At 51.5% G+C, this 14,354-nt stretch overlaps 1 protein-coding gene across 1 annotated transcript in view; it reads right to left on the reverse strand.

Moving 5' to 3' along the window:
- The window catches only part of LOC310784507 (protein crumbs homolog 2-like), a gene marked incomplete at both ends in the record, with an annotated part of 36,656 nt that extends 22,566 nt beyond the window's left edge, over window positions 1–14,090 (reverse strand). The window contains 3 exons of the mRNA XM_083645491.1: window positions 5,577–5,772; window positions 6,256–6,951; window positions 14,021–14,090. Coding sequence (XP_083501617.1) covers window positions 5,577–5,772; window positions 6,256–6,951; window positions 14,021–14,090 — 962 coding nt within the window. The remainder of the gene's footprint in view (window positions 1–5,576; window positions 5,773–6,255; window positions 6,952–14,020) is intronic.
- Window positions 14,091–14,354: the final 264 nt, after the last annotated feature.

A 14,354-nucleotide genomic window follows, 5' to 3' on the forward strand; every position in this document is an offset into this window, starting at 1 on the left:
AAGGTACCAGAGCACTGACATTCGGCACAGTGGATCGCAGGGGCATTCTGATCATGGGCACCGAATTTGAGCCCTCTGCGGCTTCGGGGGGCCAGTTCCTCTCAAAATGGATTGGTGTTTTCAAGCAAAAATGACAATTGTTTTCTCCTAAACTGCCCCAGAAGGGCTGAGAGAGCCCAATTTCGGCACAGTTTACCCAATTTACACCATATGGGCATATGGCTGTATGGGACATAGAAATGTCAAATATCCAACCATAACCTTTATACTGTACCATTATAGCATCATACATTTTCTGATGTGTTACACTAGAAGGTTTCCAAATAAATAGTTTTCCTAATCCCCCCCAAAATCCAACAAAACTATGAACTGGACTAATTGACCCCATATAGTTTATTCCTATGACACAAGCGCTGTTGGGGCTGAAGATGGGCAGTCTGATGACAATGGCAGCTATTTTTCAAGCAGTTTTCAGCACCACAAATATGGTTAGACACCAGTTAGAGTTGGATTTGTTTTATTCCAATGTAGGGAAGCAAAAAAACTGAACATACAGAGCCTTCATTTGTGAAAAAAAAACTACTTTATTCCTTTAATGGTTGTAGTGTCATAGGTTGTGTTCCTACGTTATTCCTTCAAAAGTTGTAGTTGCCATAGATTGTGTTGCATACTGTAGTTGACTTCTTTTGTTGCAACGAAATGTAACTTTTCTTTCTTTTGTAGCTCCGTACCGCCCCTTGCTGGCGCTACGCGTCCAGCAGGGGTTACAGCTCGCCAAGGTCTGGGCTCAGTGCCAGCCTTTGGCTTGTAGCTCTAAGGACAAGCCCACCGCCCTTGGTGCCCAAGGCCCGGGGTGGTTGGGAGCTCTCCATGGGTCGCACTCCCTTGTCTGAGCGCCCCCTGCAAGCGCAGGGAGCCTGGCAGGGGGCACAGCGCACCTTGGTCCATGGCCACGGCCTGGCCTCGGTTGGCAGCGCTCAGGTCAAGCCCTCCGGTTGGCTCACCAAGGCTGGGCTCAGTTCCAGCCTGCGGCTTGTAGCTTTAGACCCACCGTCCTCGGTGCCCAAGGCCCGAGTTCGGTCGGGAGCTCTCCCAGGGTCTCATACCCATCATCAAGGCTCGCCTTGGTCCATGGCTACGGCCTGGCCTCAGCTAGAGGCTCCTAGGACAGCCCACCATCAATGGTACCGAGGGCCCATTGTTGGTTGGGAGCTCTCCTGGGGACCGCACTGCCGGACAAGTCCGCGTGCGGCCAGACTCGAAAGAGAACGTTGTCTCCGCAGTCCCCCCAGCCTGCGGAGGTAACACTTCCAGCGGCTCACACATGGGCACCATGTTCTGATTCCCTCGGACAATATGGCAGCGATCGCCCACCTGAACAAACAGGGCGGTGTGCGGTCGGGGGCGCTGAACCATAGCGGGGATTCACCTGTGGGTGTATCCCCGTCTCCTTTCAGTGTCAGCGGTCTATCTGCTGGGACGGCTGAGTTACGACCGACCTGCTGTCTCGAGGCAATCCCCGTTATACGGAGTGGTGCCTCCACCCTCGGGTGATGGAACAGGTTTGGGCCAGGTTTGGTCGCGCCTGCGTCGATCTCTTGCATCGCGGCACGCGACACACTGCCCACTGTGGTGCTCGATCCAGGAGGACAGCCCTCGTTAGGTCATGACGCGCTAGCGCACGCGTGGCCGAGGGAGGGGCTCTATGCGTTTCCCCTGACCCCCCTGATCTGTCAGGTGTTGGACAGGGTGAGGGAACAGCGCCTCCGGCTCGTTTTAGTCCGTTTTGGCCCAGGCAGACATGGTTTGCGGACCTGGTCTCCCTGGCGCAAGATCCGCCCTGGGCGTTGCCGGTACGGGCCGATCTCCTATCCCAGGCGGAGGGGGAGGTGTTCCACCCCTCCCAGGCAGGTGGAAGCTAGCAATCTGGCTCCTGAACGGGACCAGTTGCTAGCCCAGGGCTTGCCTGATAATGTGGTATGCACTATGCAGCAAGTAGGGGCGTGGATCCAGTGAACTGCAGTGTGCGACCAGTTCTCTGTTTCCTTCAGAGCCTGCTTGACGCGGGTCAGTCCCCGCAGTCGCTTAAGGTGTACGTAGCCGCGATTTCTGCTTGCCACATGGGAATTGAAGGGAGCCCCATGGGAGCGTACCCTTTGGTCTCACGCTTTATGAAGGGGGCGCGTAAACTGTGCCCGCCGTCGCGGTGCGTTTTTTCCCAAATCGGACCTGGTTACGGTGCTGGACGGGCTAACGGGTCATCCGTTTGAGCCCTTGGACTCCGCCGATTTAAGGGTTCTGTCTTAAAGACCGCGCTGCTGCTGGCCTTGTCGTCAGGAAAGAGAGTTGGTGACCTGATTGCCCTCTCGGTGCAGCAGGCCTGTATGGTTTTGGGAATGATGGGCGCAGGGTTACGTTGCGACCTAACCCGGCTTACCAACCTAAGAATATTAATGTCAGCTTTAGGTCTATGGTCATAGACTTATCAGCATTCTGTCCCCCGCCGTTCAGTTCGGGTGAGGAGTGACGCTTGCACATGCTGTGCCCAGTAAGGGCGCTCTCGGCCTATGTGGCCAGGACGCGTTCATTACGCACTCCAAACCAGTTGTTGGTCTGCTTTGGCAGAAGGCCCAGGGTGGCCTCCTTTCCAAGGATCGCTTATCACACTGGATAGTGGAGGCGATCGCTTTGGCATACTCTGCCGTGGGTAATATACCCCCGGAGGGTATCAAGGTGCATTCTACGCGGGGTGTTGCGACATCCTCTGCGTTGTTGCGCGGTGTTCAGGGGAGGACATGTGTGCCGTGGCCTCATGGTCCTCTCATCACACTTTTGTTAGGTACTACAGTCTCGACGTGTCCGGTTCGCAATTCGCGCACGCGGTGCTGGCAAGAAAGTAGTATCGTTGCCACTCTAATATGTCAGACGGTTAGGCATAAACGTTGCCATACGGCCGTGGTTCACCGGTGCCTTTCGGGTCGCCCTGTGGGGTGCTCCCGGCAGCAAGGGCGGTTGAATTAAGGCACTAGTGAGAGCTTGAGTTCGAAACGAAGTCAAACGTTGTGCTACAACCCAGGTTTTACGAGTGAGAACGAGAGCTCTCACTACCCAGCCTTGCTGCGTCGATGCGTCACGGGGTGCGTCGGATCTCAGCTGGCTGGAAGAAATGTAGAGTGGTTATCCCTGGGCTGACAGGACGTGACGTAGTCACGTGGATCCGTGTCAGCCCCAGGGGGGCACCACGCCACCTACGGGTGGGTGGTCGGTTTTAATGAAAAGTAATTTTGGAGCAAAATTACAGTCTTCCATAGGGCTGCGTACGCAGCGTTGTAGGCACTAGTGAGAGCTCTCGTTCTCACTCGTAAAACCTGGGTTGTAGCACAACCCTAACGTTTTTTTGCTTCCCTACATTGGAATAAAACTAATCCAACTCCAACTGGTGTCTAACCATATTTGTGGTGCTGAAAACTGCTTGAAAAATAGCTGCCATTGTCATCAGACTGCCCATCTTCAGCCCCAACAGCGCTTGTGTCATAGGAATAAACTATATGGTATCAATTAGTCCAGTTCATAGTTTTGTTGGATTTTGGGGGGATTAGGAAAACTATTTATTTGGAAACCTTCTAGTGTAACACATCAGAAAATGTATGATGCTATAATGGTACAGTATAAAGGTTATGGTTGGATATTTGACATTTCTATGTCCCATACAGCCATATGCCCATATGGTGTAAATTGGGTAAACTGTGCCGAAATTGGGCTCTCTCAGCCCTTCTGGGGCAGTTTAGGAGAAAACAATTGTCGTTTTTGCTTGAAAACACCAATCCATTTTGAGAGGAACTGGCACCCCGAAGCCGCAGAGGGCTCAAATTCGGTGCCCATGATCAGAATGCCCATGCGATCCACTGTGCCGAATGTCAGTGCTCTGGATCAGAATGCCCATGCGATCCACTGTGTCGAATGTCAGTGCTCTCTGGTACCTTCTGGGGCAGTTTAGGAGAAAAAAATTGTCGTTTTTGCTTGAAAACACCAATCCATTTTGAGAGGAACTGGCCGCCCGAAGCCGCAGAGGGCTCGAATTCGGTGCCCATGATCAGAATGCCCATGCGATCCACTGTGGCGAATTTCAGTGCTCTGGGGCCTTGCTGGCCCTTAAACACTCAAAAAGGAAAGCCTGTTGTGGTACCGGTAGTTCAAGTTCAAGTTCAAGTTCAATTTTATTCATGTCCCGTGAGGGCAAATTGGTTTACAAAGTAGTGTTTTTTAGAAATACATTCAGATTAGGATAACACACAGTATTACTGATTTGTTCAGTAACCAGGCACACTTGCAAATATTGTACAATACATATCATTTGTTGGAATATGCATGGGTTATAATAGGTCGTTGCTACTGCTGCTGAAGGTCGCTGCGTGCGCAGCGCCCAGGCTGCCGCCCCAGCCCACGACACAGTCAGGCCTGCCGTTGCAGGCCGGTTGGTCGTTGGGGAGGGAGGCAAGAAGAGGGCTGAGGGAGACGGCTGGGGGGGGGGCGTCTGGAATGTGTGCGTGTGTGTGCGTGGGGGGGGGGGGGGGGCGTTGGGGGTGTTCAGCACTTGAGGTTTGAATCTGCTGCTGGACACAACACATTAGTAAATGATCAACGCTTAACCCCTTAAAAAATCGGTCCAATTTGATAGGAAACTTTGTAGCACCTGCTTGCGTCGATCAGAGTGTTCTGCTGAGCGCCTGGATATATGAATCATCGCTCTAGGATCAATGGTTTTGCCAGGGTCAGCCAAAAGCTGGTCAAATCTAGCTCAGGCTCAAAAAGTGCGGCCTCCTGGTCGTGCTCAGTGTTTATCGGTCGTGGGGTCATGAGTGAGACATCGCTGCGTCGGAATCTTGTGCTGAGCAACATACCGTACTCAAAAATTTCAACACATTCTGAACACATTCAGCACATTTCAATTTCGTGGTGATCGGAGCATGTCTAAAATCTAGTGTTCTGATTGGCCCAAAACTTGGCACAATCACCCCCGGGGTTGTTTGTGCCACTGACGCGCGCGCACGCACACGCGCGCACGATGTGTCTGTGTGTCATGCCATAATCCAAACACACGACACACAGACACATCGTGCATGCACGCGTGCGTGCGCGCGCGCACGTCAGTGGCACAAACCACCCCCGGGGTCGTTTGTGCCACTGACGCGCGCGCACGCACGCGCGTGCGCGTGCACGATGTGTCTGTGTGTCATGCCATAATCCAAACACACGACACACAGACACATCGTGCATGCACGCGTGCGTGCGCGCGCGCACGTCAGTGGCACAAACAACCCCGGGGGTGGTTTGTGCCACTGACGTGCGCGCGCGCACGCACGCGCGCGCACGCACGCGCGCGCGCACGATGTGTCTGTGTGTCATGCCATAATCCAAACACACGACACACAGACACATCGTACACGCGCGCGTGCGTGCGCGCGCGCACGTCAGTGGCACAAACCACCCCCCATATGTGTGTGTGTGTGTGCGTGCGTGCGTGCGTGCGTGCGTGCGTGCGCGTGCGTGCGTGCGTGCGTGCGTGGTGAGCGTACCTGTTGACCAGGTCTACGCACTCGCCCTCGTTCAAACAGGGCATGCTGGCACACTCGTCGATGTTGACCTCACAGTCTGCACCCTGGAAGCCAGCCACACACTCACAGGTGTACGCGGCCACGTGGTCTCGGCAGGTGGCACCGTTCCGGCAGGGCTGCACCTCGCACTCGTCCATCTCCACCTCACAGTTCATCCCTTCAGGGAAACAGTGCAGGAAATGGTGACCAGCCAATAAGCCATGAGAGTGGAAATGAGAGTAATGATCTTAGCACACAAACAGACACATGTAATAACACGGCCGCGGTGGCTACACCTCACCTGTAGAGGGCAACAGCGATACATGAGGAGTCCAACTAAGTACTGTACGTGCATGGTAGAGAAAAAGATTGTAAAAGGGAAGTTATCTAGTGTGTCTGATTCTATTCTAGTCTCATAAAGCTGTAGTTCCCTCACACATTGAGATTGCAAAAAGGAAGCTATCTACTGTGACAAAATAAAAAAATAAAAATAAAATAGTCACAGGTTTTTCAGTAAGCAAGAAGTAGTTCTTTCACAGTATAATTCCACTTTTGCACATTTGTAAGGTACAGTACGTACAGGGGTTTGATTCTATTAATCCTGGCAGATGAGAGGAGAACTTTAGCTAATAACCTGATCCTGATCTAGAGAGTTCCTCACCTTTGAAGCCCGGCACACAGTCACAGCTGTAGTGGTCCACCTCGTCCACACAGGTGGCGTTGTTCTGACAGGGGCGCGAGGCGCACTCGTTGATGTCCAGATCGCAGTGCGAGCCCTGGAAGCCGGGCACGCAGAAACACTGGTAGCCATCGACCCTGTCTTTGCAGATGGCCCCGTTCTGACAGGGCTCAGAGCGGCATTCGTCTATGTTCTCCTCGCAGTGCTCTCCCTGGAAGCCGGCAGCACACCGGCACCGGTACCCCGCGTCAGGGACATCGGTACAGGTGGCGTCGTTCTGGCACGTCTCCTGTGAGCAAACGGGGACATGGTCCTGGCAGTCTGCACCTCCCAATCCAAAGGGACAGTGGCAGGAGAAGCCGTCCCCTGCGTTGACGCACTCGGAGCGGACTCCTTCGCAGGGCTTGCTCTCGCACTGGTCCGTCACCTGGGTGCAGTTGGCCCCCGTGAAGCCGTCCGGGCAGTGGCAGGTGAACTCTGGCGTCCCGGGGGTGCTGGTACAGTTGGCGCAGGGTGCCAGGATGCAGGCGTCGTACAGCTGCTGGCAGTTCTGGCCCATGTGCCACACTGGGCCTTTGGGGCACAGGCACACGTAGTCGCCCAGGTGGTCGAGACAAGTGGAGCCGTTTTGACAGGGCGATGAAAGGCAGCTGTCTGCTGAGACTGTGCACAGCAGCCCTGGAAAGGAAGACAATTTGATACTATTAGTATATGTGATGTCATCGATGCACAAATGACATCACTGGTCCGCAACTTGAACTCAAATCAACTCTCAATAACTGTCAAACTAAATGAATGCCTGCAAAGGTATTGACAGTTTTCAGATATGTGCGAGATCATGTGCAAGATAAATCAGCATTGTTTTTCATTGACGTTCTTCTTTAACTACTGACGGTGTAACCTGCTACTGAACTTTGAACTTGTTCTGTGTGTGAGCTTGAGGTGTGTGACCCTCTGGCGTAGAGCGTAGCCGTAGTAGGTCGTCACTCTGACCTTTAGAGGCTTAGAAAGCAACACAAGCCCTCTTTCCTCTGGACTTATGGTCAGAGCAGATGGCGTTTGGAGTAAACGTCTTAGTCCACCAAGTCAGCGGCTGTCAATAAAAGTTTCACTCACTACTGTATGTACACACAGCTCACTACTGTATGTACACACAGCTCACTACTGTATGTACACACAGCTCGACACACGATCAGACCAGACGATGTCTGCCCAGGTGGGTTATCTCGTCGTAAGGGCCTTTCTCCCTGTGTGGAGTTTGCATGTTCTCCCCGTACCCCCCAGGGGGTTCCTCCGTATATAACCCCCCCACCAAAAACATGCAGAAGATCAGATCGTCATCATCATCCGACCAGTGACGACAACATCCGAAGTTGGTCCCCGGGCGCTGTACGAGAAAGCGACCGCTGCTCCTGGCCTGCCCCTCGGAGGAAAGGACATGCCTGGATGGGTTAAATGCAGAGGACACTTTTCACCGGCCACCGTCAGCATGAGTGTGTTGTGGCCGCATGCATGTGTTGTGGTGTTCGTGTGTTTTTTTTATTTTTTATGTAGACTGAGGTACAGTGACACACCCTTGAAAAGATGCAGTGATTTCTGAGATACTGTCTGTAACACTCATGTTCACACTGTATGTGAGTATTTGTGTTGGTTAGAAAAGTGAAACACACTCAAAACACACCTACAGTTCCAGGAGAACCCACCCAACCCCTGTGCTATTCATCATAGCCTGGTAAAAGCATTCTGATCATGTGATTGACATGAAAACCTTTTTTTTCTATTCTGTTTGGTTCTGTGGATCATGTGACAGATAACACACCTATCTATCTACCTCTGCCCCCACTCTGACGCCCCCCAGTCCCTGTGGCATGCACAGTGTCACTTCCTTATCTGCTGTCACACCAAGCCTTCCTCCTCCTCACAGCAGCTCTCTGTCTCACTGCTCCTCCCCACGCCTTGTCTGTCTCACTGCTCCTCCCCACACCTTGTCTGTCTCACTGCTCCTCCCCACGCCTTGATGGCTGATGAGTCCTGGGAAGCAGTGTGTTGTTGTTTGTGTTTCCTCTGTTTTAAGACAAAACTCAATCTTCTTTTTGGCATGGATCATCCCCCGTATCCTCTCTAGCCCATGCAGCCTCCAGACTGTATTACAGCCTCACTCTACAAAAGACAATGGATGTGGGGAAGATGGAGGCCAACAAGCTGCTAACTGTCCCCCACTGCTCGTACACCGGGACGGGGGGGGGGGGGTCCGTCAGTCAGTCCGTCCGTCTGTGACACTGCAATGTCCCAAATGTCCGATAATTATGGACCACTCTCATCACAAGTTTTTCATATTGAATTTTGTTCAAAACATGTTTTTTCTTTGCTTTTTTCTTTGCTGACTGACCGAAGGGTGGACATGTTTACTTACTACTTCCTTGTTTAAGGGGGATTAGATATCATTATAACTGCTATTTATTTGGGTGATCTAAATCTAACAACACGTGTACAGTAAGCAGGTTGGAGAAGTCATGGAGGAACATTTTGAGACCAGAGACATTACAACAGCAGCAGTCAATAGTTTCCTGTGTTAAAAAAAATACATAATTTTTGACTCACGATGTGTGTCTTCTGTGGGACCAGGCACACATGTTGCATATCTGACACAATGTGGTGTCTCAAAGACGTGGTTGAAAGCAGACAAAGTGCATCAGTGCATCAGAGCATCACCCACTGTCTTTGTACTGTGAGTGCTTCAGGATTTGCACATTTTTGGGGTACAAAGCAAGATGCCCCCCTGCTGTGCCGCCTTCGGAGGACAAACAGACCCAGGCAGGGTCACCTTCAGAGGACAAACAGACCCAGGCAGGGTCACCTTCAGAGGACAAACAGACCCAGGCAGGGTCACCTTCAGAGGACAAACAGACCCAGGCAGGGTCACCTTCAGAGGACAAACAGACCCAGGCAGGTCTGCCTTCAGAGGACAAACAGACCCAGGCAGGGTCACCTTCAGAGGACAAACAGACCCAGGCAGGGTCACCTTCAGAGGACAAACAGACCCAGGCAGGGTCACCTTCAGAGGACAAACAGACCCAGGCAGGGTCACCTTCGGAGGACAAACAGACCCAGGCAGGGTCACCTTCAGAGGACAAACAGACCCAGGCAGGGTCACCTTCAGAGGACAAACAGACCCAGGCAGGTCTGCCTTCAGAGGACAAACAGACCCAGGCAGGGTCACCTTCAGAGGACAAACAGACCCAGGCAGGGTCACCTTCAGAGGACAAACAGACCCAGGCAGGGTCACCTTCAGAGGACAAACAGACCCAGGCAGGTCTGCCTTCAGAGGACAAACAGACCCAGGCAGGGTCACCTTCAGAGGACAAACAGACCCAGGCAGGGTCACCTTCAGAGGACAAACAGACCCAGGCAGGGTCACCTTCAGAGGACAAACAGACCCAGGCAGGGTCACCTTCAGAGGACAAACAGACCCAGGCAGGGCCGCCTTCGGAGGACAAACAGACCCAGGCAGGGTCACCTTCAGAGGACAAACAGACCCAGGCAGGGTCACCTTCAGAGGACAAACAGACACAGGCAGGTCTGCCTTCAGAGGACAAACAGACCCAGGCAGGGTCACCTTCAGAGGACAAACAGACCCAGGCAGGGTCACCTTCAGAGGACAAACAGACCCAGGCAGGCCCGCCTTCAGAGGACAAACAGACCCAGGCAGGGTCACCTTCAGAGGACAAACAGACCCAGGCAGGTCCACCTTCAGAGGACAAACAGACCCAGGCAGGGTCACCTTCAGAGGACAAACAGACCCAGGCAGGGCCGCCTTCAGAGGACAAACAGACCCAGGCAGGGCCGCTATCAGAGGACAAACAGACCCAGGCAGGGTCACCTTCAGAGGACAAACAGACCCAGGCAGGGTCCCCTTCAGAGGACAAACAGACCCAGGCAGGGCCGCCATCAGAGGACAAACAGACCCAGGCAGGGCCGCCTTCAGAGGACAAACAGACCCAGGCAGGGCCGCCTTCAGAGGACAAACAGACCCAGGCAGGGTCACCTTCAGAGGACAAACAGACCCAGGCAGGGTCACCTTCAGAGGACAAACAGACCCAGGCAGGGTCACCTTCAGAGGACAAACAGACCCAGGCAGGGTCACCTTCAGAGGACAAACAGACCCAGGCAGGTCCGCCTTCAGAGGACAAACAGACCCAGGCAGGGCCGCCTTCAGAGGACAAACAGACCCAGGCAGGGCCACCTTCAGAGGACAAACAGACCCAGGCAGGGTCACCTTCAGAGGACAAACAGACCCAGGCAGGGTCACCTTCAGAGGACAAACAGACCCAGGCAGGGTCACCTTCAGAGGACAAACAGACCCAGGCAGGGTCACCTTCAGAGGACAAACAGACCCAGGCAGGGCCACCTTCAGAGGACAAACAGACCCAGGCAGGGCCACCTTCAGAGGACAAACAGACCCAGGCAGGGCTGCCAGCCTCTCACTGGGATTCAAAACATTCCTCCCAGCTCTACTTGCACATAGCCAGGGGCTTCCCTTCCCTTCTCTGTGATTCATAGTCTTTGCTGCTTCCAGGTTCCTCTGCCCTGCAGGGTGACTTTCTGTTATGTTGCTGTCTGGCTGGGGGCAATGTCTCTCTCTCTCTCTCTCTCTCTCTCTTTCTCTCTCTAGTCTAGTAAGTAACAAAGTATTTATTATTATTGTTATTTTGCACAACCTGCATTTTGTTAATCAGTTTCACTTTCATTTCCGAGCCATTATATACCATGCAGAAGGGGCATAATCAAAAATGGCACTGTTGTTAAGGAGTTTTTGAATTGAATGATGCCAAACTGCCTCGTTCTGCCTGCAGGAACTTGAGTTTACAGTATTTTCTCAGCAATAAATTCACCTGAGTGACTAATCCAGAGTAATGCCAAGGTACCTCACACTTCTTAGACAAATCAAAGCACGATGAAACAACACTGCATGTTTATCTAGTCCCTCCCTGGCTTCCCATCAGAGGGAGTAGTGATACGTCTTCCCTGAGCTAAGCCCCCTCTGAGGAGCCCTGCATGGTGAGGGGGCTCTGGACAGTGTCAGCGGGCGGTTTGATCCTGACATCCCCTCTACCTGCTAACAGACAAGTGTGACGAGCTGCTATGGCCTCTGCTCAGTGTTATTGTTGGGTTTCTTTTGCGAGGCTGGTACCGGGTAGCACCAGGTGCCGGGGATCATCCAGCCCTCCCCCGCACGCCCGCACGCCCGCGCACCACCAGCCCAACCCGTCCAGCCCTCCCCCCGCACGCCCGCGCACCACCACCCCAACCCGTCCGGCCGTAACCATGATGTATGAAGTGCTCCGTGACACCACCGGTGATATCAGCACGCTGGAATGTGTCAGGGGCCTTGATTGGATTTGAGCTTGAAGTGAAGACCAGCTAGGCCCTAGCTGGTCAGGCTACAGGTTGGCTAGGGGCTAAGGCTACAGGTTGATTTAACCTGGATTTATCTAGATTGGTCCTGGGAAGATCTGGGATCAGCAGAGGACACAAAGGAAATAAAATCTAAATAAAACTCACGAGTAATAGATGATCTCAGAGAACATGTGGGAGGTAAGAGGGAGAGATGGGAGGATATGATGCAAGACACAAGGAATGACACCGTTAAAAGATGGTTTGGCACAGTTTAGGGATTTGCAACACTTTTCAGAGAGACAATAACATCATCACAGCCTGGCAGCTAGCCTGCTAGCTAGCCTGCTATCCAGCCCCATATGAATGGCAGTTGTCTTCATATATGGGTCTGGATGCAAGGCATCCACTGGTGGTTATTCAGGACAGATACTGTGCGGGATGCCTGATTGGCCGGTCCATGTAGGTTATTCAGGACAGATACTGTGCGGGATGCCTGATTGGCTGGTCCATGTAGGTGGTGGGACTAATCTAACGTTAGCGGTGACGCATTCCAGAGTGCAGCAACAAAACACCTGTATGTTAACTAGCTAGCTAACCGTTAGCTGCATTAGCTAAGCTCACTACCTGCTGCGGTAACCACGTCACCAGGCTCAAAACGTCCAGTTCGAGTGACGCTCTTTCCAGTAACCATGTAAACATGTAATATATTACTTTCAGTCTGCACTTATAGCTGTGACACACTCTTTTCAACACATTCTCAGCACATTAGTCACAGCTGGCACATTGAAAGTGTGGGATGCACTCAGCCTTTGTCTCCTCTGTATGTCTCCTCTCTATGTGTCATCTGGGGTTGGCAGGTCTGTAAGAATGGCTGGGCTGATACATGACTGGGCTGATACATAATATAATAATGTAATAATAATAATATATAATAATGTAATAATAATATATAATAATAATATAAAGAGATCTGCACAGTTTTTTCTTATGTTTTCCTTAAAATGAGGTTGTTTATTCTGGATACAGTAGGTTTAATAGGCATACATCTTTAGACCATGTTACTTATACTGTAGCTATGAAAAAACAATCTGATTATGATTCTTTTAGTTTTTCATTCAAAAGTAGCTTGTTTAGTTTTGAATACAGGAGACTTAAAGGGTCACTTCACCGAAAAACAAGGCCGATTTATTTTGCACCTGATCTCACACATGTCCGGAAACTGTAAACAGTTTTGCAGACATTCATTTAGTTTGACACTTATTGAGCGTTGATTTGAGTTAAGTTGATGCCAGTGATGTCATCGGAAGGTGCATATATATATATAATATATCTTATTTAATTATAAGTCTTCCCGTGACATCACTGGTGCTCTACTTAACTCAAATCAACTCTCAATAACTGCCAAATGAATGTTTACAGTTTTCGGATATGTGTGACATCATGTGCAAAATAGATCTCCATTGTTTTTCGGTGAAATGTCCCTTTAACTCAACTTTTTGAATCATCAGCCTCCACTGAGAGCTGTTGTGTGCCCCTCCCCCCTTAAACCCATGGCAGCGCAAAGTGCCAGATCTCTTGCCACGCTCCTTAATACGGTCGCAGCCCCCCCCCCATTCAAAGCAGAGACAAAAAGCTTGCGTAGCAGTGCAGCCGGACGCGCAGCTCCGTCGCCATGGCGATCTCTAACAATGCCAGTCGCAGCCAATCCCTGCCTCCGGGGGTCCGCCCGCATTTTAAACGAGGTTCAGACTGACGCTTCCCACAAAACGAAGGTCGCGGGAAAAATGGGTCAAGAGGATTTTAGGAGGTGGTGGGGTCAAACAATACCCCCCACCTCACACACACACACACACACACACACACACACACACACGTACACACCTCACCCAGACATACCGCGATGTGTGAGTCACGATCCCACCAGCCAATTACATCCTGCTAAATTAGTTTGTTATCCACCACAGTATGAATTATATTGATAAGCGCTCAAGCTAATACAAATCTATTGGGTATGTCAGATTATCGATTAGCCTATACACATTATAACCCCAAAATCATTAGCAATCCTTGGATTAACATAGTCTATTGACCAAATGACCTGCTTCCAAAATTATTCAAAATAAAAAATATTAAAAACAAATAAAATTATAGTCAAAGCTACGTTTCAACAATGGACTTGTATATTCCAATGAGATTAAGACATTTGTTGCCTTCTCTTCTTTTACTGTGAGAATGTCCAATTGTAATCTACGCCTCAGAAACCCTGTGTGACCTCTTTTCTCCACTGTACTGTATATATATCCTGTATATATACATCCAGCATGTACAGTAAGCAGATGAGCAGGCCTACCCAGTTTGAACATCATGAGGGTGAGCAGCAGGGTCCTCTGGTGCCTGGACCAAACTCTTCCAAACTCCATGTCCGGGCCGAGGATCCATCCAGTGGGCTCAGGGTGAGCTGTTAGCTGGGCGGCTGCAGCTCCATGCCTGGGCAGCGTGTGAGTCCTCTGGGGAGCAGGCTGGCTGGGCTGGAGTAATCACCCCAGCAGAGAGACGTGATGGGAGCAAAACGTGGGGCGGAGCCTCTGGACTGGACAATGCAACCAGTGGCTCCATCGCTCTGTATTCCCTCTCTCTCTCTCTCTCTCTCTCTCTCTCTCTCTGTCTCCCCTCTCTCAATTCAA

The sequence above is a fragment of the Poromitra crassiceps genome (assembly GCF_964638095.1).
Source record: "Poromitra crassiceps genome assembly, chromosome: 10".
NCBI lineage: Eukaryota > Metazoa > Chordata > Actinopteri > Beryciformes > Melamphaidae > Poromitra > Poromitra crassiceps.